The following is a 26,184-nucleotide window of genomic DNA, read 5'->3' as shown; positions in this document are numbered from 1 at the left end:
AGAAATCCTTGCGCTAACTGAATTACTTCATTGGATTCTGCCCATAATCTCTCAGGAATGTGAATGAATCAACCATTTAGGTAGAACCCAACCACACAGATTGGCGTGCATCCCATCAGTTGGAAACAATCTGGCACCAGGAGGTGTAATTCATATGAAAATTGCTTCATTCGTAGACATTTCAGTGGCATGGGATTGCTCCTGCACTGATGCAGGTGCATGGAAAGCAGCCTCCTTTGTCTTTTCCATATAGACAGTATGCAATGAGACATGAAATATTTTATTTTCTCCCTTAAAAGTATTTATTTTGGTTATGGCTTACCCATCTTAAACACAAGAGATGAAAAACAGTATCCCTTTTTATTGTTTTATTTATTTTTGTTTACATAACCCTTAATCAACATGGATTTATCACTGCCCTCCCCGACCCCCTGCCCCAAATCTCCATCACTTGGTGGAAATTTTTATATGCAACAAGGCTTTTAAGCAATCAAAGACTTGTCAATTCAACCATCCCTTCCCTTAACACTAAAAAATAGGGGTGTGCCACAATGCAACACAGCTCTGTTGCCACCCAGTGGCTACTACTTCAGGTAGTTCTGCTAAGTATCGCAAATTCTGCTCCCTCTCTGGTAGGAATTTACAATGCTAGTGCAGTTTGCCTCTAGTTCTTCACTATCATCCTGGACAGCTGCTCCAGGGATTTAGCAGTTCTCCCCCACCCTACAAAGACTCCACCATATTGCCATTGTTCAGAAACTATTTGAAGTAAATGGACCATGTCCAACATACTAAGCTCACCCACCATTGAAAAACCCCTGAGCTTCCTGTTGACATCACTTCTAGTGGTGTTCATATAAATGCCGAAGAGAGAATTCATACATATCAGATTAGGAAATAGGCTTATGTTAGCTCTTTTTTTGGTGGTGGTGGGGTGCAGGATGCACACCATCTCTCACACTGATATGAAGGGGATCCAATGCTTACACAGCCAAGGTGAGTTTACAGATTGGACAAAACTACAAACTGCTTCCAGAGTGGGTCAGTATCAAATTAGTTACTGTAAACTATCCCATATTACAGAGGAAAGGAGATTATATAGCTTCAGCTCCCAGCACCATGCTTCCTTCCCATGGGAAAAAGCTTATAAGAAGAAAATATAAATAGTTTATTGCAAGTATTATAATAATTGATTGAAGCAAAACTGCATGCGTATGGTGGGAGACACATTAAGGGGAAGCAGCAGGAACAGTTTATGTCAAGGCAAATGGTTTCAGTTCATAAATCTAGACCAGAAGTTATTCACCCCAGAGTGCAAGGAGCTGACCTGGTTAAACACATGTTTCTTTGACAAAATCATACACAGACACACATACACACACACCAACAGAGGGGGAAAAAGATCAACAGAGCTGTCTAGGAAAGGTAAGTAATAAGCTGATGGGCAACTCAAGTTGAGAAAGAACTTCAAGTACTTTGGAGACTACCTACCTACAGCAAACGTTAACAGCCCCTACAACACTGAAAAAGAGCCTGTGATGTGTTCTTGCTGGTACAGCAGTGAAATTCCTTATACTGTAGAAAAGAGGACAGCCCCTTCAGCAGTATACAGAAGAAGCTCTCAACTGCAAATACCTTTCTGGTGTCAACCCTAATCACAGGATACGTAGCTTCATGTCAAGCCTGTAAAACACACAGCCTAAAGCCACATGCAGCACCCCAGCTACACACTGCAGCCTAGCAGGTTGTTGACAAACCTCCAACCAGTCTGCAGAAACGGAAGGAACACAAGTTGGTAAATAAAAACCCTGGCAGACAGCAATAGTTTGCATCATTTTAGTGCCCCATGGAAATACCCGGTTGATGCTTAGCTTCCAACTCAATAAAGGAGCTCCATTTACACATCTCTCCAGATACTCAAAACTGTGGCTGGGAATGATGCTAGCTAGTGCTATCCAGAGTAATTTGGAACTACATGAGGTAGAACTACAGTATAGACTGAAAAACCTATTTCTATAACCACTGATTTAAAAGAGGGCGGCAACATTACCAAACAAAAAAAATCAGGATCATGCCTAAGATAATTCCTCATTCTCGGTTCCTGTTAATATGAATACACTAGGCCAGTAAAATAGAAAAGTAGGTTCGCTGGAATACTTTGTCACCACAAGCTGTCGGGTAACAGTCAAAAGCTCATGCAAATTATATCCAAGTAAATTTTTGAGGTGTCAGTTGCTTTTCTCCACAAAATGCTAGACTATTGCACTCCTTAGTGATACCCCAGTCACCAAGTATGACAGAAACAAGAGGATATGCACCTATGTGAAAGTGCTGGATATATGGCCAAGGAGGTCTGGAGCTGCCACCACTCAATGTCAGTGTTGCATCTAAATAGGTTTTTAAAGACTGGGTCCAAGCGTCTTTGGACAGTCAATCTATTCAGCAGTCTATATATAACACATCCTCAAAAACAGGCTTTTTCTTAATGGCATTATCTTACCAAAACTAGAGAAATGCAAAACTAATAATGCAACCTAAGTGAGCAAAGCGTTAGGAAAGCTGGGGGAAGAGATTAATGGCTGACACAGGACAAAGCTTTGAAGTGGGTATTACTTCTTCACAAAGAAATCCTCCCCCTCCAAACAACAACAAATGCTGAAATCTCCCTGTTCACTAGAAAGGGCACAAAGACCTATTCTGCTACACTAGCACTTCCTTCAAGCAGGGAGACGGACAATTCCTTAACATGGTTTGCTGAAGAGGCTGCTTCCATTTTATACCCCTTAAGAAGAATTGGTTTTGAAAGAAAATCCTCCCTAGACAGCTGCTAAGAGATCCTTTTTTAAAAAATAAAATAAATAAGGAATTTGTTATCACAACTTAAAAACAAGACACGTTCAAAGTGCAAATTTTCTTTTACCAGTCTAGCACCCATTCTTGTTGCCTCTCCTACACAGGGCTTTTGCAGCCAGAGCAACTGTAGAAAAGGATGGCACCCCTTATGAAAAAGTGAGCACCCGAGTGCCAGAATCCCCTTCTCTCTCCTTAGTGAGGCAGAAGGAAGGATGAGAGAAAGGGGGAATATATGCTGTTTTACAGCTCATCCTGCTGAAGGGTCCTAAAGTGCCAAGCTATATTCCCAAGCCCTAGGAGAAGTAGGAGCCTGCAAAGGGTCAGAATTTAATAATGCATAGAAAAGGATGACGTGACTGGGAGGTGCAAAGTAGGGTTTTGAAAATGAGATAGTGATCCAGAATACAAACACCTTCAATCTTGCAACATTGGGTCAAGAAGCAGGAAGTTTGCTTACTGTGGAAGGGCAGGGAGAGGGATAGGCTCTGGCTGCTTCCCTTCACTGCATTACAAGAATTCCTTGCTTTGTCAGTCTCTGTGTAAAGGCAACATTCCTCTCCAAGAAGGGAACTGCAAAAGAATGTGTAGTGATCCACTCTGGGAGGGAGGAGAGGTGGGGCAGAGGGGGAGCAGGCCCTTTAGTTATTTGACTAGTAATTTAAATGTTTTAGTTTCTCTATACTGAATAAGCTTTTCCCATTTATTATTTTTTTTTAAATACAAGTTCAAGTTGTCCCAACACCCATGTGCTCCTTTTCCCTACTAAGGTCCTGTAGAATCAGAATCTTCAATTAGAACTTCAGTGGTCGCTCCAAGGATCTCGGTGTTCATGACCAGCCCTTCCGTACTCTCGCCACTAGCAGCGCCAACAAAGATCTTCCCGTCGGCCATCAGATTGACCCGATCACCCCCACTGCAATATGCCTTGGGCATCCCGTCAGGGTTCAGCAGTAGACATTCTCCAGGAGTGGTGTTTCCAAGGGGATCTGGAAGAAGGGGGAGGCCCTGGCCATCAGTGGGCGGGACAACAGACTCTGGATTGGTACCCAGGATCTCAGTGCTGGTGATGAGGGCGCCTGCATTGGCTGCCAGCGCTTCAGCAATAAGCACCTCTGGGTGACTCTTAGCCTTATGTGCTACAACGCTGTCTTTTTTCTCAAACTTCTTTCCACAGATATTGCATGAAAACTGGTAAAATGTATCCGCGTCATGCTTTTTCATGTGCCAGTTCAATGAGGCCTTCTGTCGGCAGGTGAATCCACAGATCTCACATCTAAAGAAAAAAGTGGGGTGGGAAAAGAATTATGAAATATGGCTGTAAGAATAAAGTCTTGTAATTTACAACACAAGGGAAACCTAGCCTCAGTCATTGGCCAAATGAGTTGCTCCGCCTTACTTCCTTCCTTGCCCCAGAGGTCCTTAGTAGACCTGTTCCCTGTTAGGCAAGTAGCTGAAAGGTGTCACCAGTGTGAGGGCAGAGAAATTCTGCCTGAAGAATTCTGGCACAATACAGATGTTATTTCTGCTGCTGATACTACAGGAATGTGATTCTTTAAACAAATATTTTAGAGCACCTCTGGCCTATCAAGTTGGGCAGAAGAATTCAAAATAAGTTAAGAAAGAAATAAGAGTGGAATACAGAAGGGTAGCCTAAGAAAGGCACCCAAAGATATAGCTGGTCTAATCCCTCATGACTAGAGACGCAGGATAAAGCATGACATTACTTACTGTAACGGCTTCTCGCCTGTGTGGATCATTCGGTGAACTGCCAGATTGTGAGAACTCTTGAAAGCACGGGCACAGTATTCACAAATATAATCCCTTTGATCTGTAAAGCAGCACACAGTATTCTATAATCAAGTCTTGTTCCTAATCAGATCCCTATTTGTACAACTGGAAAATGCCTTAATGCTCCGATCATAATACTCATGTTTTAAAATGTTTTCCTTGTAAGAGTGAGGGAGGCTGTTTAACAGTAGCAGGGATATATTTCTCAGCTGAAAATACATTTGTATATCACTACCAAGCCATTCCTAGACGTTACTTTCATGCACCCTTACTTTTTCTTTTCCAAAAAGACTCCAATGAAGAAGGAAGGTATGGAAAACCTCCACACTAGACTTGCAAGGTACACAGGGAGGAATGCAGTGTCACACTCTTCTAGTTGCTCCATCAGTGCAAGCATTTCTGTTTGCCCAATGGACCAATCCCCCCCCCATGCTGTTCTGGAAGCTCTTCTGAACCCAGTGTATTTAAGGGAGGAATGGGAGGGGAAGCCCCACTGAACTAGTGGGAACCTTTGTGCTGGCTACTGCGCTGCATTAGTTGAATCCAGGCCAGACTATTTTTTCCCCTGGGCCAATCACAGGTAAATAGTATTTCTCTTTGAAGACTATTAAAGTTACACATTGCCCATTTTAAGGTGCCTGTAGGCCACAACTTCCATACAAATATATACAAGCAAATAAATGTGCATACTTGCACAAAGCCCTTTCAAAACTTCACCCATAACAGACACTGCCCTTGGAAGAAACAGTCCGGGTTAGATCAAAACAAATGCAAGAACAAACAAGAGACATAGGGAAGTAGCCAGAAATAGGAGGCAGGGCCAGATTTCTCTATAAGGACATAAAACAGCTTGATAGATATAATGTAAAATACTTAATTTGCATTTGATTAACAGTTGCTGGTCATTTCTTTTTTATTTATAAATAACTAGTATTTCATTTGTTTCGCCTTCTTCCTCACATCAGTTGGGGAACCTCCAGACCATGCTAAATCAGGCCCATAAGGCCAGCCAATTTGGCCATCACAGCTCTTTGTGGCCAGCAATGGTCATCTATCATTCACCTGATGTTTAGTAAAAGCTGGCAAATTTAAAGAACGCAGAATACAAGCTCCACTGCCAAGGGAAAATAGGAAGCATGCAGCTTAGATTGTTCTCTTGATTGTTCCTTTGCAGCAGGGCTTCCATTTGCCACTGTTCAAACTGACTGCTGAATGCAAGCACCACTGCTCTCTGGTGGGTTCAGATCCTTCTGATCTGCTATCAGGTTACTGATATGTCTGCCTGCTTTTCAAAAGTGGTTCCCCACTCCTACCCTACAGATCAGATTCAGTGTGAGGGGAATACAACAAGAGAACTTTAGGAGTTTGGACCTAGTATTTTGCCTACTGCTTTCTTCTGTACTAGTCATCGCCAACATTTTGAGTGTATATGTGTAGCAGATGGTCTACTTTCTTATCTGAATACGGACATTTCAGTTTACTTTTTGTGAATGTCAGAATATATGTATCCAGACAAAATTTCTTCAGGATTGTTCAGATCTAAATACTGACACTTGACAAGTTTCAGGCACCAAAAATTAAATGGAGAGGGGGAGAAGTGTGATTGTTGGAGAAAAGGTGGGCTATTAGTGTAATAATAAGTAAATAGTAAGTTTAATATTAACCTTTGCCCAGTATGTTAAGAGTAATTGCAGCTCCTTTCATATGGAAAAGGATGCCAACCTCCACTATATGGAAGAAACTGATGAACAAGCCACCAGGATTAGGTATACAGATTAATCTCCCCCACCCCACCCCATCAAGTTCATATTTTTGGGTTGGTTTGATGCTGGCTTGTGATAAAAACTTGGTGATCTAGCATAACCTGCAGGTGCTTATTTTCAAAGCTAGTTTAAGCTGTGACCAAAAACCTAATGGGCATTTTAAGGCCCAAATACACAAAGAGAACTCCTCCACCTTTGCACTGAAGGTTTTATTTCAGCATTTTATTAAACACTGAAATTGCTACAATTTCTATTTGTTGTGCACGTCACACCTGGATTGAGGTTTCACACACACAAAAAGAAAAACTATTCATTTTCCTTCAGCAGCACCTGGTGGAGTCGTGTTGCTTACCTAGCTTCCCAATGCAGAGGTTGCCACCAGTAACTGAGAGGAGACATGGAGTGGGCAGTGTTGGGAGGAGCAGACTGGCTCTGTCACTGTGCCTGCACTCCACTGCTCTCCCCTCCCCCATTAGAGGCAACAACCTTCACATTGGGAATCCAAGTAAACAACACCACACTACCCTGCTGGCCACTATTGCTTTTGTCCTATGTTCTTTAGCAAAGTGTGGCAATTTTGTCTTATAGCCTATATTACCTGTATGATGTTTGGCATGCCGCAAAAGTTGCTTCTGGAGCCGAAATAGTCTCCCACAAGACGGATGAGGACATACATATTTTTTTTTCAGCAGATGCTGATATTTGATGTGATGCTGAAAACAAGGGAAACTTAGAAGGTTCACAAATATTAAAAATAGTAACAGAATAAAGGTTCACTGGTAAAGTCAAGCCCAGCATTTGTGACACTTTAGTACATGCGTATAAAGGGCAATAATGCAACATTTATTTTCTTTATTAAGTTTACATCCTGCCTTTCCTCCTAAAGGATTTTCTACCAACTCATGGTACTATGAGGGCTAACGAAAACAGCACTGATTACACAGGCCTTGGAATTATTTTTAACTAAAAATAAATAGATGCAAACAGATAGTAATAAATTATTCTCACCTGCAAATAGCGAGGATGCGCAAGAACTGTGCCACATCCTTCCATCTCACAACGTACATATTGTATTGGGGGCTTTTTCCTAAGGAAAAAACAGGAGAGAAGATGGGGAGAGAATGACATGGAGTACTATTACAAATGTAGACATTACACTTTACTAATGAACACAGAGAGGTGGACTGCAAGGGGTGAGCATTAAAAGAAGACACATTAGTCTTTTGACATGGACAAATTCTTTGAAAAACCTTAATAATAATGTTACTTTAAAAATAATGATTTTTCTAGAGTAATTGTGGTTTCTGAAATCCTTTGCAGAAAAACATCTGCACTGTTGTGTTCAACACAACTTCTGCACCCCCTTCCTTTAGGGCATGACTCTTAGAGGGACAATTTATCACTGAAGTGGTCAGTCATCCCCAGAAGCAACTCTTTGGATCACAATGTATTTGGAAGTTAGAAATGTATACAAGCTGCGTCATTATCCTCTTAACAGGATGGTTTGCGGTTGGGACTACGAAGCTTCGTTTAGGTTTTCTTGCTTTTGTTTAACCATGAATATTATAAATGGTTCCATTACAGTTACATAATTAAACATTTCAAAACAACTCACTTTACAAAATATGCAAGAACTGAGCAGGCAAATGAAATACAGTATAGAAAAAACAGCACAGAATGGACCTGAATTAAGGATAGAAATTTAATCACTCCTGTAAACATACTGTATCAAATGGGATTAGGTTATTCGAAAAGAGACTAGTGTAAGCAAGCCTTTAAATAAGCCCACAGAAGGTACTAGTTTGTTCCCATGCAGACTGCAGAGAAGGAAAACCTGCTGTAATACACAGAAGAGTCTTCTTTCATTTTTTATATGCAAAACTAAATGCATGGGGAGGATCTGCCTCAGCAGAACTTTAGATAACCAATATCCAGTTAGCCAAGTTTATACTGTATCACTATATTAAGATAGAAAAAGTAAAAGAAGCTCACCTCCTTTTGGGAAGTCGTGGACTCTTGTCATCTTTTCTCCTCCTTCCTCTTCTAGAACAAGACCACAAGGACAAAAGCGGGGAAAAAAGAGAGAAAAAGATGTACATGCAAAGGGAACTATTCTTCAGATGGCAAGTTGATTAATGACAAAATCTACCACTAAAATAAAACAAGTACAGCACAGAACAAGTAGCTTATTCACAATAAAATGTAACTTATTTACATATATTTCTGTTATCTGGCTGGCACAGAACTCATTTTAACACAACCAACCCCCAAGCAAGAATATGTAAGGTAAAGGTAAAGGACCCCTGGACAGTTAAGTCAAGTCAAAGACGACTGGGGTGTGGCACTCATTTTGCTTTTCAGGCCAAGGGAACCGGTGTTTACCCACAGCTTTCTGGGGTCATGTGGCCAGCATAACTAAACTGCTACTGGTGCACAGAGGACTGTGATGAGTGCCAGAGCACAAGGAAACACTGTTTACCTTCCCACCGCAGCAGTACCTATTTATCTATTTGCAGTGAGATGCTTTCAAACTGCTAGGTTTGCAGAAGCTGGGACAGAGCAATGGGAGCTCACCCCACAGCGCAGATTCAAACTGCCAACCTTCCAATGGGCAAGCCCAAGAGGCTCAGTGGTTTAGACCACAATGTCACCCGCGTCCTGATGTACAACTTTCAGAAGATATAAATTCTAGTACAGTGGTACCTCAGCTTACAGACGCTTCAGGTTACAGACTCCGCTAACCCAGAAATATTACCTCGGGTTAAGAACTTTGCTTCAGGATGAGAACAGAAATTGTGCTCCGGCGGCGCGGTGGAAGCAGGAGGTCCCATTAGCTAAAGTGGTGCTTCAGGTTAAGAACAGTTTCAGGTTAAGAACGGACCTCCGGAACGAATTAAGTTCTTAACCCGAGGTACCACTGTATTGCAACATGTTTTTTTCTAATAGGAACTTCTTTTCATTAAGGGATATCTCCAGAGACCTAAAATTTTCACTTGGCTTCCTAATCAAACCAATTCCTTGAGGTCATATCAACTCCTCCCTTCTAGTCTTGTGGTATATGTGTGCAAGTAAAGTAAAATATTTGCAATGGGGTTTTGTGAAAAGTACACTGCTGCCTTCTACTTTGAAAGCAGAGGCAAGACATATCCCTCTCTCCTCCTCTGTGGAAGGAAAAAGAGGTAGTCTCTCTCTCACAAGATTATTATTATTTATTAAACTTATTAGTTTTTTATTTACTTACAAAAACTCAAAGTGACTTATAACAATAAATATAGATAGGCTTTTACAGAAAATGCAAGCAATATCCATGCCACTGTAGCTGTTTCTCAGAACACTCCTGTGGGAAGGGTGAGAAATCCCTGATCATTACCTCTATGAAGGTTCTCGAAGAGAAAAGTGAGGTGTCTTTCCCTTCCCACTAAGTCCTAGCATGCAGTCCTAAATTTGGCCAAGAGCATCTATTTAGGAGGGGAACAGTTAGCCAACTCCAGGATCATTATTTGCCCCACCCTCAGTACCACCAATACAGCATGGATGTTAGAAGAGCACAATGCTTTCATACACCTTAACATTCTGAAATTTAATTTGTGTACACAACACAACTGCAGGATCTAGTACCCCTTTCCCCTCAAAAAGAGAAATGCTGCAAGTTTCTACATCTTATCTAGTAAACAAAGACCCAAAACCATGACTGCAGGTAATCTCCTATAAATGATCAGATGCCACAGGTTCTTCAAAAACAAATGAATATAATGTGCTTGTACAATGAAACACTCCCCATCCTAAATCTGTTCTGGATTTCCTCCTCAACCCTTCAGAGAATATTTGGGGTGAGGGTGCAGGAAGAAGAAGAAGAAGAAGAAGAAGAAGAAGAGAGAAGTGAAGTTCCATTGGGTGAATGAAAGTTGGTCTGCTTATGCAATGACTTTGTTAGATTCAACTCAATAACTTATTTGTGCTCAGTGTAATGCCATGCAAAGTCAGCAGATAACTTCGATGTTGGTAGAATACCAGCTAGCAGAAAGAATGAACCAGACATTCATCTTGGCTCTGAAAATCTACAGAACCACTCAACTGCAGACTTCATAGCATGGGTGATATAGAAATAAATATTCCAGATCCAGTACAAAGCACATTCGTGGCCTTTAATTTTGATCACATTAAGAGGCTTGTGCACAAAGCCACAGAATTTTACTCACTTCCTAGGTGGCTCCTCATCTTCTCGAAACTCACTTTCTTCTTTGACTTCCACCTCCACTTTAATCTCTTTCTGTTTGTCTTTTTCTTCTTTTCCCTTCCCTGTTTTTTTCTTCTGCTTTGGAGCTTCCCTGCAGAAACAGACATCACATACTCGCTACTTCAGGAAACCTTTCATCTGCAGTTTGGCAATAACCTGAATCTTCTAGACAATTCTTCAACAAGGATTTTGAGGCACTTCAAGTTTTCATGTTTGCTATCCCTATAATCAGTAAACATGCCTTGCTCTCTGCCAATTTTTAAAGAGTCCAGTTGCTCACAAAAGTGGGAACTTAATATTTATGTGTGTGTTTTTAACTATGGGTCTGAACTGGCAGCTATTCCATTAGCCCATCAGATTAATGACATACAATTCCTTTTTGCTTGGAAAATGGAACACACCTGTCTAAATGTGGTTTATAGGTTTCATCTCTGGGATCATCTTTGAAAGGAACCTCTTCTTCACTGATAAGCATTTCTTCTTCATCACTGTTGATGCAGTGAAGAGGAGAAAAAAGTGAAAGGATGAACAGAAGAGAACAGTATAAACTTCATACACTTTTTCTGGGCCTTAAAATATTATGCACAGAGTACACACTAGACAAAAGGCACTTTTTCTGGAACATGCAAAAGAGACAGCAAGCTATCTGTTCACTTGCTAGGAGGCTGCATCAGCAATAGTTCAAATAATCCAATAACAGGAATCATATTGCAGGGTAGTGAGAATGCAAGTAGAACTAACATTATCTAAATCATTCTCTTTGTAACAATCTCTTTAGATATATCTTCTATTTTCCTATCAATTTCAATGGTTAACAACTTAGCCCTCATCAGTTCTAAAACTGGCTGAGCATTTATTTATATGGTAGACAGTTAATCCCCAATGCTTCAAACCTCCAACCCCGGCTACTGGCAATATTTCTATCAGGTAACATATTAGGACCACAGGCTAGCTTCCCCTAACTTTAGAGCATCATCTAAGCAAGTCAGCCTCTGAATTAATTCAAGACACCTGTTTGAATCAGTTTCTTATGTGCAAACCAATATTCTAAATACACTAATTATGGAAGAACACGGCAATCAAAACTTCTTACCTGATTCCAGCTGGAGATGAATGCTCTTCTGTGACCTCTAAAAGTTAGAAACAAAAGCATATTTTTATCTTAATAAGTATGGACAGTAATCATCAGCATCTGAGAACTGATGACGCAACATGTCAAATATCCGTATCATGGTTACGTATGGAGATACTGTTTCCAATTTTGCACAAAAAGGACAGTACATAAGAATACGTAAGAAAATTACAAGCCCAAGCCACACAGGTATCAATAGTAATGAAATGTGTTGTGTGAAATGCTAATAGCTTGCATTTTAACAACTAAGCTATATTTGCACCTGGTCTGTGTCGCACGTGACTACATGGGCAAAAACTATTTTTACCAACTGTCAACTTTAAGACACAATACTAATTTGTGGCTTTCAAATCCTATAAATTTTATGCTTTACAATAAGGTTGGGGAACTTCAAATGCAGTCTTCCAAGCCTCTCCATCTGGTGCTTAGGACTCTCTTCACATCATACCCTAGGCCACACTCCTTACTGGTCCTGCTTTGCATTTTTCAAGGACTGAAAGCAGCACATACCGAATTCTAACTGGTCTGTGTTTGGTTCTGATTTGCAGATGAGCTGCAAAGACCCAGTCTTGGATCTAGAGCTCCGTGAATTATCTGTATCACACTGACGAACAGCAGCTGCTGCCCTGTTGCTACGCCAGCCCCGACTGGGCCTGGCTATACCGACTGGGGTTCCAGCAGCAAGAATATTTGAGACTTCTTCCTCTTCTGTCTCTTCTTTGGGATCTGTGATATAAATATCAGGTGGTGATTATTACTTATTAGTTGCTTTACTCATGGAAATGATGCAAAGGGACTTACAGACACAACAGAAATAATATAACCAATTACAATAAACATGATCAAAAACCTTTAAAACCCCAAAATTTTACAAATAAAAGATACAGGCAGTGACCATTTTGTGTGTGTCCAACTGATGTATGACCACCAACAATCACACCACTTTCGGCCCCGGAAAGAGCAGGGAGGGCTGATGCCCAACCTCTGACACATGCAAGTAACCTGGTATGCAACTGCCACGCAAATGAGGAGTTGCCTGTATTACAGATCTTGCCTCACTTATTTTAAATATAGATGTATTTTAAAGGCTTCGAAGGGCAAAAAGCCCAGGTTAAAAGGGAAGTTTTTCCCCTCTGCCTAAAAATATAGATGGCACCAGGCAAGACTCTTGGGCGAGAGCAGGCATAGGCAAACTTGGCCCTCCAGATGTTTTGGGACTACAACTCCCATCATCCCTAGCTAATAGGACCAGTGGTCAGGGATGATGGAAGCTGTAGTCCCAAAACATCTGAAGGGCCGAGTTTGCCTATGCCTGGGTGACAGCATTCCACAAGCAGGAAATCACCAAGTGAAAAGGCCTGCTCTCCTGTTACAATCCTACAGACTTCCCAGGGCCCACAGAGAAAGGCCTTAAATGATGTCCTCAGAGACCAGGTCAGTTTATCTGAATCAAGAATAAAAACAACAACAACTTTGCTTTTAGAATCATATAGCTGGAATGGAACAAAAAGCAATGCATTCTCCAGATCACAAAGAATCACAAGCTGGGAGGTGCAGCACTAGAGAAGGGCACTCGCAGAGTAAATAGCTCGAGACAAGTTGCACAACATTTATGTAAACTTTGTTTATAAATATTGCTTTTGCTGTGATACTACCCACCCTGTGAAATGGTCTCCCTTCAATATTTAGTCAGCACCAATAGTAAATATGAACCTGTTCACCTGGGCCTTTGATATGTTAGACCAGTTTTACTTTCTCTTAGATAAAGATATAATTTTTTATACTCTAAAGGTGGTCAATGTGCTTGATTTTTAATGGACTGACCTACGTTGTACACTACTTTGGCAACTTCTAGTTTCAAAGAGGAATATAAACTGTAATAAGTAAATAGGCAATGCTCTTTATAATAGGCTGCTCTGTGCAATCACTTTTATACAAAACAAATAACCTCTTCTTATACATTCTTTCTTTCAATGATTGCTTTTGATACTGTTCATTGCACCTATTCCGGATCAAATGCATTTCTTAAAAATAGTTGAGCAAAAATGGACACATTATTCCAAGATAACTATCAACACTTGTCTGAAGCTACCAATACCTCTATACACTATCTAAAAATGTTTGCTCTAACAATCCCAATACTTCCTACCTTCCACAACCTAACCTATGAATCTTTGTGAACAATTAGAGAATAAATCAATAAATGCTGACATGCAGGACACTTGCTGTGTGATTATCTAATGTAAGGCAATTTAAATCTGGCTATAGGAAAGCTCCAGTAGCGGTAAGGAGAAAGACACCTGCACACAAAGCTCTCCAAGAGGAAACAATTTTTCCTACCCCACCTGAAATACTTTGTTCTCTGGGTAAACTCTTAATTTTTACATTTAAGGAAGGAGAATAAGAAGATTGGGCTTTCTGGAAGAAACAAGACTGCTAATTCAGTGGACACGCATTTCTCACTGGTATAAACAGCAGCAAATGAGTCTTTACAAAGGACCCGAAACCTTCTGAAAGAAAGAAAAAACTACTACAGAGTAGTTGAGTCTTTGACAGAGGGTCCTTAGCAAGTTGAAAGAAAGTAGAGTTTATATGTCTATGTCTAATGACATTTATTTGGCAGAAACTGCTCCTTCAAGGTCCAAGAAAAGGCTGATCAACCCCTCTCACCCCTCATAATCTTAGCTAGCAGAAAAGAGAAAATAGGACCTGCAACTCATATTAGAAGACACAGGATGCGGTTACCATACCCTGCTTCAGACATGCCAGTTTCAAATAATTAAATAATGTACTATTTGATTATTAATGAAATGTAGCTATCCTGGAAGTAGGTCTCCCACATTTTAATTAATTATATTAACAGGAAACCCAAGAGGAAATATATACTAAAGATATCTAAATAGAGACGTTTTCTTTAAACATGTCAGCTACAGATAGAAAGACAGTAAAATTAAAAAGGGTTTTGAAGTAATTAAAGGTGTAAAGCAGACAAATGAATGATCAGTATCAGTTTTAACTGAAGGTGCATCAGACATAGCCACACCTGATCCACCATCCATTGACAAGATATATGACCAATGTATATATGTACATATGACCAATAAAAGAAGCGATCACATGAAAATTTAAATTATAATTGCAAAAAATGACAAGTCAGCACATCCAGATGGGACTCGTCTAGCCTGTGAAATTGACAGTACTGTAGTTTAGGATAGACTGAAGTACTGAAGACAATGTGAAATCAACTCATGGAATTCATTTACATGAGATGTTTTGATAACCATTAGAGTTAGGATCATTTTTTAAAAGGTAGGTCAAGTTCAGAAAAGAATCTATCAACCAACTGTTATTACCCATAATAGCTAAAAATAAAACAATGGACCGAAGCAATACATCTCCGTGATTCTACAGTTGGTAACAAACAATTACTACTATTCATGTGAACCTCTCAAGGATATCCAGATGTTTACAAGTTGGGAATGGACTGCCAGGCTAAATACAATTGAGGGGAGTAATTGTATTATATATGACACATTCAAATCTTACCTTTCACCACAGTTTTATCCAGGCATCTGAAACGAAATGAAATACATGGTGAATTTCTGCTGAAACCACTAACAGAACAGCATGAAAAGTAAGATTTATTCTAAGCATTATATCTGCTTCAACAAAATATATGTTCCTTCTCAGGAAGTTTCATCATTAAGGATGATTGTAGGGGTTAAAGCATTGCACTAGGAACTAGGAAATACATGTTCAAAATTCCACTCAGTCAAACACTATCTTTTAGTCTAGCCAACTTCATAGGACTGTTGTGAGGAGAAAGCTGGGAGAGAAAGCATCACATACATTGCTTTGAGCTCCTTAGAGAGGAGATAACCTTTTGTAACTAAGGAAAAGGTACATAGCTGTGCTCACAAGTGCTAATACTATATGCTTAGGGAAAATTCCAGGAAATTATTTTTTTTGCCACAAATGTTGAGAAATGTCCTAAATGTCAGTCCTGGTTTTCCAGTTCTCTCACACAACCACTTCATTCAAGTGCTAAGCTATTTGATTTATTTTATTACAGTTCTTCATTACTTTTCAGGGCCAAATCCTCAGAAAGCAACATATACTTTCTCCCAACACTTTTCCCCACCAAAAAAAGGGAGGGGGAAACTGGACAATGCTTATAAAAGTACTGAGCGTAAGCCAGATTTCTTCAGCAAGGACCACACAATGCCACCCCACTTCAGGGCCCCCACCCCTGGAAGCATTTATTACCACCAACTAGCCACTTCTCCTATGAAGTTAAGCTGACCCTGTATAGAAACTGGCCCTACAAGTCAGGGGCGTGTGCCTTAATCCCCAATTAGTACAATGTAACTGTCCCTAATTAACATGACCACGCACAGATGCTGTGTGCTTCCCAGTGCAGACTTCCCTACTTGCAGCTGCCTGAAATAATTCTGGGGATATTTACCTAGAAGAAAGCCGACTTGAACTCTGTGGGGCTGACTTCAGAGTAAACATGCTCAGGATTACACAGCACATGAAGCGCGCGGCATTCTCGTCTGGGGCCGTTGCCATAACGCAAAGAGGCGCACAAAGTGCGGCAACGCGGCCAAGTTCCTGAATGTACGTTTTCGCAATGCCATTAGCAGCGAAGTGGGGATGCGACAGGGAGGGGGGGAGAGAAGCAACCCCTTTCTCTTTCACCAGCGAGCAGCGCCAATACTCACGCGGCGCGCGGGCTCTCCTTCCTGCCGGCAGCGCCAGGCGGAGCGGCGGTTGGTTGCGGCTCAGCCTCGGAGCCGGGCACCGACGGCGTCTCGGGCCCTTGGTTCTGCCGGGCGCCAGGGCTACTGCGGCGCCGGCGGGGATATTCGGCCTTCCTTCGGCGTGAGGCGGCAGCAGCGGCAGCTGCAGCGGCGGCGGCGGCCGCCCGTCCCCGGTCTCGGCCTCCTCGGAGCACCCGACTGCCGCCGGACTCCTCCCCCTGTCCAGCAGCGGCTGCGGGAGTGGGCGGGGGACGCCGGCGGCCGCTGGGAGGCGGAGCGCTCGCCTCTTCGCTCTCTCGTGGCTCCTGCTGCGGCTCTTCCTCCTGGGTCTCCGCCTGCTCGGGCGCCCCCGGCATCAGAGCAGCTGGCGGCGGCGGCTCAAAGGGCGGCCCAAGCGGCGGCGGCGGCTGCCCCTCCTGCTCGTGACAGCAGCGCCGAGCGCTCCCCCCGCCTCTGTACAGCGGGCCCCCGCCCTCCCGCGCCGAGCGAGGCCAATCAAGAGCGAGTTCGGAGTTCAGGCAGGACGCAAGGTCTCCCCCTTCGCTCTGCGCCAGCCAGTCAGAAGGGAAGGTGCCGGACACACCCCACCCACCGCTCTCCCGACTCCACCAATCGGCGTCGCCAAGGCCGGCTGGCTCAAGACGCTCCAATCAACGGGCGAGCTTCGTCGGGGGCGCGCGCGCGCTGTCGGAATCCTGACCGTGGCGCGCGCGTCGTAGAGCGGAGCCGTTTAACAGTTATCTCGCGCGCGCCAAATGTCCTTCGTTACCCTGAGGAAGGGGCATCGTTGGGGAGGCTTCTCTCGTTCTCTCTCTCGAGCTACGGAACCCTCAGTGCCGCGCAGTGACGCTGTTCCCGCGAAGTCCTCAGTCCTGCCGTTGTCGCCCCCTCCCCCCCGTCCGCTCCGCAGTTTGGGCCGGTCTGGTATCCCACAGCCTCTGGTTTTGACGAACGAAACGAAAAAGAGATTCGGTACCTTCCGAAAACCTGTTTCCCTGAGCTTCACGCTGTCCGCGTTTCTCGGAGCTTCACGTTCGGGAAGGATTTAAAAGGAAAAAAAAACATTGTAGCTTCTCCTTTAAGAAAAAAAAAGCACCGTCGTGTGGCGGGTGAAAGTCGGTGACAAAATGGCGTCCAATGAGGAGAGGCGGGACTTGCGGAGGACGCGCGCATTTCCGCTCTCGCGGCTAGAACTGCGCAGCCGCTGGCCGAGCCGGCATTATGGGAATTGTAGTTTATAGTATATTCATAGTTACGCATACAAGCCGAGGAAGAGTGAGTCCCATTGGCCACAGCAGGATTTACTCCTAGTAGACGTGCATAGAGCTGGGCTGTATGTTTGAAATCCCACATTCTCTTACCTAGGGAGTACATTTAATGGAACCTATTTCTAAATAAGGTTGCACTGGAAAGTATTATAAGGCCAGAATGCATGCATCTCTTGGGATAATTCACTCCCAAACGACCAACATGCATATCTGCACCTTGAAGAAGTGCATTCCTCTGTCAAACAGCTCTTACTATCAGAAAGTTCTTCCTGATGTTTAGTTGGAATCTGCTTTCTTGTAACTTATTGTAACATTGAATTTCCAGAACACTTTGTAACTTTTAATTGTAAACCAAATTAAACTCTTAGTCTGAATACCTATTTTTGAGTTTTCTGCCTGCCTCCTTCATTTTCATATTTTGTAACAGCCTTAACACACACCCAATCCAGAGTTCAGTTCAGTAACAAAAGTAAGCAGAGCCCCATCAGTTGAGCAAAAAGAACAATAATTTTATTGCAAAGCATTATGATGCTGTTAGGACCAAACTCTGACCTAGAGGCTGTCATTGTGAAAGAAAACAGTCTCATGCTTGAGTTGTATACACAATGGTGCAACTGTTCCCAAGGGATATTTTAAAAACCTTTGTATCACTTTCCATATATGCATGCAATTTTAAAATAATCTCTTGCTACACATTGTGCATGCATGAGAGTGTACTGTTAAGGAACCAGCCAAGTGGCATTAAAATTGGGTTAGAGAGGAGAGAAGAAGCTGAGACTAGTTTAAAGCCAGGTTAGGAAAACTCTCTATAGGCTTTGGCCTTCAGGTATACACCTTGAGCTGCTTTAACTTCTGTATGGTACCAAAGACAAGACAGCACACCAAACATAGTTAGATATTTTATAAAATGTTACATATTAACAATTATAATATACTTTTTGCTGAATGTAACCATATTTTCAAAATGTTACAGAGGATAAGTCATGGCAGTCTGTAACAGCAACAAAGTTATTAGGGTGGAATTAAACATTGCACCCAGGCAATCCTTTTGTCAGCAAAAGCATTTCTGCTTCTCAGATGGAAAAATCTCCCTCCACCTGCCTCCCACATTGTTCTGGGATTTCACCTGACTCCTCAGGGCTGAGTTGGAGGGGTGCAGGAAAAGGAGGGGGGGGTGAAACCCTCTTGCACTAGCACAACTGTTTGGTTGAATTCGGCCCTATGTCTTTAAGGTGCAACATGACTTGTTTTTTAAATGTTGACAGAATTGAAGGATTATACTTGTGTTGAGTAATATGCAGTGCTTTTTCCTGGGGGGACGCAGGAGGACGCATACCCCTAAACGTTCTGTGAATCTTTGTACTTTTGTCCATTTACTGTATTTATTTTCCCCGATTTGAACTATAAAATGGTGATTTTCTTGAGTAAAAATGAGAGTATCCCTAAACATTTTTTAAGGGGGAAAAAGCGCTGGTAATATGTATGTTTACAGACAACAATTCTATTCAGAAAAATACACGATTTGAACAGATACTTCCAGGGCTATATGTAAATTAGCATACAATTCCATTGGGAAAGATTCTTCAGGTGTCCCTAATTTCCAGGGTTTCCAGGGACGTCCCTGATTTAGAGAAGCCACCCTGGTTTTTTATTAGATCCCAGAATGTCTCGCTTTTCCTTAGGATGTCCCTGTTTTCATTGGAGAAATGTTGGAGGCTATGAAATTATCCAACCCCTGAACCGTCTGAAGGCAATGCTCTATAGGGAAGTTTAAAATATATATATAATGTTTTATTATGTTTTTGTATATGTTGGAAGCTGTCCAGAGTGGCTGGGGCAACCCAGAGGATGTGAGGGGTATAAATAGTAAAATTATCATTAAGGAATGGGACGTCCCTATTTTCATTGGAGAAATGTTGGAGGGTATGCCAGAATTTATACAGGAGCATTCCCCCCTCTCCACATGTTTTTTTCCTCTCCTGTGGTGTGTCTCTGACACCTAGTGATCAGTTCAAGTAATGCAGGTTGTTTTGTCCACTCAGCGCCTAAAAGCTGAAAGATGCTGGTATGCTTGCATGCCAAGGGTGTTTCTAGATGGGAGTTCATTGTAGAATCAGTTCTGCTTATGCATGACCTTTTCTTTTCTTTTTCTTTTTTTGCAGCATCCACTTTTTGCCCCCATCATAATGCCAGATCATCCCTTTTTTCTTTTTACATTTATTCTGGGTTTCCCCTCATCACTGAAAAGCCAATAAGTAAAAATAACCAATTGTACACCTGCAGTCGCTGCTGTTAGCACATTATCTTCAGTGGGCTGTTTGTCACATATGTGGTGACATTTCATTGGGAGCCAGTGTGGTGTAGTGGTTAAGAGCGGTAGTCTCGTAATCTGGTGAACCGGGTTCGCGTCTCCGCTCCTTCACATGCAGCTGCTGGGTGACCTTGGGCCAGTCACACTTCTTTGAAGTCTCTCAGCCTCACTCAGCTCACAGAGTGTTTGTTGTGGGGGAGGAAGGGAAAGGAGAATGTTAGCTGCTTTGAGACTCCTTACGGTAGTGATAAAGCGGGATATCAAACCCAAACTCCTACTCCTCCTCCTCTTCTTCTACTACTACTACTTTCAGTCCTACACACATTTTATACTTTTATGAACTTACAGAGGCTTGCGGAGGCATTTCTGCCAATCTATTCTCTGGCCAGCCAGGTCTCTGCAGCACTCAGCCAGTCTTAATCAAAAGGTGAAGCTATGGCAAAGCGATTCCTTACATGTATCTCTGGGCAGAAAAAACACACACATGTGAAATTTGAGTTTTAGGATTGCCAGTGTTTCAGCCCCTGTTGTAAAGGTTCCCCCTCCTGCTGTTATGAGAGCAGCTCCAGCTTCTGTATAGGACAAGGTAGAAGAAGAGCAGACCTTCTTGCCTGCTGAGGATGCTCAGAAATGTTTCCTTGAAGGCCACACCTTCAAACAGCTCAAAGCACATTTTTGTATGTATGTGGAGGGTATGGTTGCTATTTTGAGCATTTTGTTTTTGAATTAATATTTATCAAGTGAGAGAGATGGTGGACACAATGTGTCCTTCTTTAATAAATACCGTATTGGCCCAAATATAAGCTGCACCCTAATATAAGCCGCTTCCTTAAAATTCTGCAGGCACTCCCACCCGAAAATGGCAAGTGTAGAAGAAAATCCTATGGGTACTGGAGATGACCCACAAGTGGGTTAAACACCCATTTGTAGCACTGTAAATGCAAATAAAAAAATCAATACTGCACTGTAAAATAAGGGGAAAGCAATGAATGACATTAGAATTAATTGCACAACAGTCTCAAGCTTGCAAATCAGCAATAAAACATTTTTTTGTTCCATTTTACCACTTCAGCAGTGATATTGTAAAAGCCATTTTTTGTAAGGTAGCAAATTTAAGCCTCATTTTAACTTTTCATGGTCGGAATTTGGAAAGAAAAGTACAGCTTATATTCAGGCTAGTACAGTATTTATTCTTCCTTAAGTGTACAGGCAACACACCATTTACAAGTGCTCTATTCACGTGCAACCAGGGGCGGAAGAAGGGGCGTGCAAGGGGTGCAGTTCGCCTCGGGTGTCACCACTGAGGGGGGTGACAAAATGCTGGGCAGCACTCACTGCGGGGCCTGCAGCGCACCCAAGCCATGCGTCTCTCCTGGGAGAGACATGGTGGCCTGTGAGCGCACAGGCTCTGCGCTGCCCAAACGGTCTGCCTGCTGCCTCCCTCCCCCCCCGCAGCTGTAGGGTGGCTGAGTGGGAAGAGGAAGGCAGACTCTGCAGGCCCCGCGGTGCGCCCCCCCTGCATGCAACTGTGAACATGCATGGTGTGGGATCCCAGAAGCTGATCCCAGAAATGGGGAGCACCCTGGAGATGTCCTCTTTGCCCTGGGGAGGGTCCCCTCGTGAGCCAGGAGGACTCTCTAGGGTGCTCCCAATATACACAATTTCAGTTATATGCATGGAGGTGCAGAACATAGCCCCCACATTGGGAGTTGCCTGTATTTCTTTTTGTGAATGGTAAAGAGGACTGGTAGGAGAAATGGTGGGTGACTTCTCCTTGTTGCAGCTTTCAATACTTGCGTATTATTAAAACTGTAGGATTGTTTTCTCCCTTCTGATGTCATAAATGTGTGCGTGATTCAAGTTTTGAGAAAAGCATGAAGGCTTTGTTTCCTATAGGTTGAAAACTGGTCTGTTTCTAGCATCCAGCCAGTTTTCCTGCTTTGATTACCTGTTTTTAATATACTTTTTAACATTTGTTTTCATAGTAATACTGCTAAGCACTTCTTTTTTTAAAAAAACTTGTCTACTTGCCACATTTGTACTGTTAGAATTTATGTTCTTATTTGTTCTCATTTGAGCAAGCCTCATTTATTTAAAAGAAGCATTCTTGCCTTTCCTAGTTTCCTCGACTCTTTCCATAAGTATGCTAGCCTCTACTTCAGGCATGTCCTAAAAAAAAGCTCAACCAGCTTGGTCGGCCCTCACGCATGTTCACGTATGTTCCGCCCCCGCCACTTAATGGATCCAAATGGTTTCCAGAGAGTGGTAGGGGATGCTTTATCCCATGTTGATGGCCTTTCAGCTGATTCCCTGGTGGCCTGCTGGAATGTGGAGTTAACCAGGGCTATTGACTGTTTGGCTCCGAAGTGCCCTCTCGGATTGCATGGAGCCTGGACAGCCCCGTGGTTTTCCACGGATCTGAGGGCAATGAAACAATCGTTGAGACGGCTAGAGCGCCGGTGGTGGATAACTCATTCCGAATCTGACCGGACACAAGTTAGAGCTCAACGTCGAGCCTACCAAGTGGCGATAGCGAGAGCGAAGAAGAATTTCTTCACCGCCTCTATTGCATCTGCAGAAAACAGCAGCAGGAGACTTTTTCAGGTGGTCCGCAATTTAGCAGAACCACCTGCTACATCGGGGCCCAGTACGGGCCACATGATCTCCTGCAATGATTTTGCAAAGTTTTTTGCAGATAAAGTCGCTCAGATTCGGGAAGAGGTAGACGCCACCGTGGGAGCAGGGCTGGGGCGGGAGAGTGCTAGAGTCCTGTCCAGTCAAATTGCGTGGGATTCAGGCCTCATCACGGGACTGAAACTGCCTTGGTCGCACTGGTTGATGATCTCCGGCGGGCTAGGGACAAAGGTGAGAGCTGTTTCCTAGTTCTGCTGGATCTCTCAGCGGCGTTTGATACCATCAACCATAACATCCTTCTGGACCGTCTTGAGGGGCTGGGAGCTGGGGGCACTGTCATACAGTGGTTCCGTTCCTTCCTCCTGGGCCGTGTTCAGAAAGTGGTGGTGGGGGATGAGTGTTCAGACCCCTGGGCTCTCACTTGTGGGGTGCCTCAGGGTTCTGTCCTCTCCCCCATGCCTTTCAACATCTACATGCAGCCGCTGGGAGAGATCATCAGGGGGTTTGGGCTGGGTGTTCATCAGTATGCGGATGATACCCAGCTCTACCTCTCTTTCAAATCAGAACCAGTGAAGGCGGTGAAGGTCCTGTGTGAGTGTCTGGAGGCGGTTGGAGGATGGATGGCAGCTAACAGATTGAGATTAAATCCTGACAAGACAGAAGTACTGTTTCTGGGGGACAGGAGGCGGGCAGGTGTGGAGGATTTCCTGGTCCTGAATGGGGTAACTGTGCCCCTGAAGGACCAGGTGCGCAGCCTGGGAGTCATTCTGGACTCACAGCTGTCCATGGAGGCACAGGTTAAATCCGTGTCCAGGGCAGCTGTGTACCAGCTCCATCTGGTACGCAGGCTGAGACCCTATCTGCCTGCGGACTGCCTCGCCAGAGTGGTGCATGCTCTGGTTATCTCCCGCTTGGACTACTGCAACGCGCTCTACGTGGGGCTACCTATGAAGGTGACCCGGAAACTACAACTAATCCAGAATGCAGCAGCCAGACTGGTGACTGGGAGCGGCCGCCGAGACCATATAACACCGGTCTTGAAAGACCTACATTGGCTCCCAGTACGTTTCCGAGCACAATTCAAAGTGTTGGTGCTGACCTTTAAAGCCCTAAACGGCCTTGGTCCAGTATACCTGAAGGAGCGTCTCCACCCCCATCATTCTGCCTGGACACTGAGATCCAGCTTCAAGGGCCTTCTGGCGGTTCCCTCACTGCGAGAGGCCAAGTTACAGGGAACCAGGCAGAGGGCCTTCTTGGTAGAGGCGCCTTCCCTGTGGAACGCCCTCCCACCAGATGTCAAAGAGAACAACAACTACCAGACTTTTAGAAGACATCTGAAGGCAGCCCTGTTTAGGGAAGCTTTTAATGTTTGATGTATCACAGTATTTTAATATTCTTTTGGAAGCCGCCCAGAGTGGCTGGGGAAACCCAGCCAGATGGGCGGGGTATAAATAATAAATTATTATTATTATTATTATTACTTCATCAAATCTGGCCCTCTTTGAAAAAAGTTTGGGCACCCCTGCTCTACTTGGACTTAACATTTTCAAATCTGTGGTATACATTCTAGCTGAGCTTCAGTTGTTGTGGTTTTCAATAAGCACTCTGAAGAGATTTGACTCCCTTGACTCACCCTCTTCGATTTCCTTGCAACTAATCGCTGCAGTTTTGCAATGTTTCCTCTTTTGAAATTAAATGTGGCCTTGCTGGATTCTCTGGCCAACTTGCACTTATATACATGCTAAATTTGATAGCCCGTCTAAACAGTTCCTTGACCATTCCAAAGCATAGTCATTTATTGTATTTATTGGCAATTAGTGTACCAAAGGACAGCTCCCCCCCCAATGTTAGATTTGGTGCCAGTGCCGCCAAACACTAGCCCCATAGATCGGATTGATGCCTTCCACACCTTTTGGACTCCAAGTCCCAACAGCCCCAGCCAGCATGGTTGGTGGTTGTGGATTATGGGAGCTCTAGCCCAACAACATCTGGAAGGCAACATGTTGGGGAAGACTGCCATAATGCTTGGGCACATGTAAATGTGCTTCTAGTTCAGCAGTGTTTCCACTGGATCTCATTTTGTCCCTTGCTGTCCCTTGCACCCACTCACTGCCTGCACAGACAAATGCTGCCATGCATCTGTGGTGGCAGCTGTGCCACAAGGGATCGAAAGATCCATCAATTCCATTTCTCTCCACTTCTAATTTTTCCAACCATAAATTTAGTTTTTCACATTTCTGCAATAATTTCCACATTTTTAAAAAATGGCATTTTAATGCAAATCTCTCCTGGTAAACACATTTTTGCATGCAGTTTTGACTAACGAACACCAAATTTTTGCAAGCATTTTCTCTTAACACAATGCATTTTTGTATGCTCTTTTAATTAATATATGCATTTGTATGCACATATTCCCCTTTATAACGTGCATTTTTAAAGCGCTGCTGGGTAAGTCTGAATTTTGAAGAACTCTTTCTCATTTAGTTTTGGAAAGTGTGAATTAGATGAAACTGGCCTTAAGTACAAACTGAATTGAATTTCCTTCTCCATCTCTGGATGTGCCACTGCGTGTCATGTAAACAGCGCAATGCATGAGCACATCCAATCCCTACTGGAATGCATGGCCTATACTGGCTGCCTTTCTGCCACCTTGCTTGGTCAGAACTTTTTCCCACTAGCACTGTCTGTGATGCTTTGGGAGACGGCAACTAGTTAGCACAGCTAACTAGCACAGCCAAGCAGCAGGCCAGCACTACAACCAGTGGAGTGCCAGCTTAGAAGGATATCAAGTGGGGGGGTTCCTCTGGAGGAGGATGCTGGAGGGGATGCTGTTACACAAACACACACGCAGCATTCATTCATTCATTCATTCATTCATTCATTCATTCACTCACTCATTGTAAAGCATTTCTAAACGGCTTACTACTGTATTGGCCTGAATATAAGCCGCACCTGCAAATAAGCTGCACCTCTAAAATTCGGGGGGGGGGGCATAAAAAAGACAATACCCAAATATAAGCCGCTCCCTTAAAATTGGGTTACAGGCTGAAAATTGCTACAATTCCGCAGGCACTCATACCCATAAATGGCAAATGAACAGTCTCAAGCTCGCAAATCAGCAATAAAACATTTTTTTGTTCCATTTTACCATATGTCTGTTTGAGCAGTGATATCATAAAAGCCAGTTTTGTAAGGTCATGAATTTAAGCTGCACTTTAACTTTTCATGGTCGGAATCTGGAAAAAAGTGCATCGTATATTTGGGCCAATATACAAGATTACATAAAAACAATAAAACGATATCATAAAAACAGAAAAACAGCGCCCACTGCCTTGGGATGGCCATTTCATTCTACCTAAGGGTGCAGCCGGGAACATGGGTGGTGTTGTGGTCTAAACCACGGAGCCTCTTGGGCTTGCTGATCAGAAGGTTGGC

At 43.2% G+C, this 26,184-nt stretch overlaps 1 protein-coding gene and 1 long non-coding RNA gene across 3 annotated transcripts in view; one reads left to right on the top strand and one right to left on the bottom strand.

The window, feature by feature from the left end:
* LOC310746160 overlaps positions 1-26,184 on the top strand; it is a 223,564-nt gene that overhangs the window by 35,491 nt on the left and 161,889 nt on the right. The gene's annotated exons all lie outside the window — the stretch shown is intronic.
* On the bottom strand, positions 358-18,177 carry ZFP91 (ZFP91 zinc finger protein, atypical E3 ubiquitin ligase). Of its 2 annotated transcripts, none has more exons than XM_083624578.1 (11): positions 16,498-18,177; positions 15,320-15,345; positions 12,284-12,499; positions 11,735-11,771; positions 11,043-11,129; positions 10,604-10,732; positions 8,397-8,447; positions 7,413-7,491; positions 7,003-7,117; positions 4,582-4,681; positions 358-4,126 (listed from the first exon to the last, which is right to left on the bottom strand). In XM_083624578.1, exons 1-11 carry the CDS (start codon positions 16,890-16,892, stop codon positions 3,616-3,618), a joined length of 1,746 nt encoding a protein of 581 aa, XP_083480704.1. In that variant the 5' UTR covers positions 16,893-18,177; the 3' UTR covers positions 358-3,615. The 2 variants fall into 2 exon arrangements, with proteins under 2 accessions (XP_083480704.1, XP_083480705.1); XM_083624579.1 differs by having other exon boundaries at positions 8,397-8,444.

The sequence above is a fragment of the Podarcis filfolensis genome (assembly GCF_964270895.1).
Source record: "Podarcis filfolensis genome assembly, chromosome: 1".
Lineage (NCBI taxonomy): Eukaryota > Metazoa > Chordata > Lepidosauria > Squamata > Lacertidae > Podarcis > Podarcis filfolensis.
The sequence above is the reverse complement of the archived record's forward strand: the minus strand, read 5'-3'. Positions and strand labels throughout refer to the sequence as shown.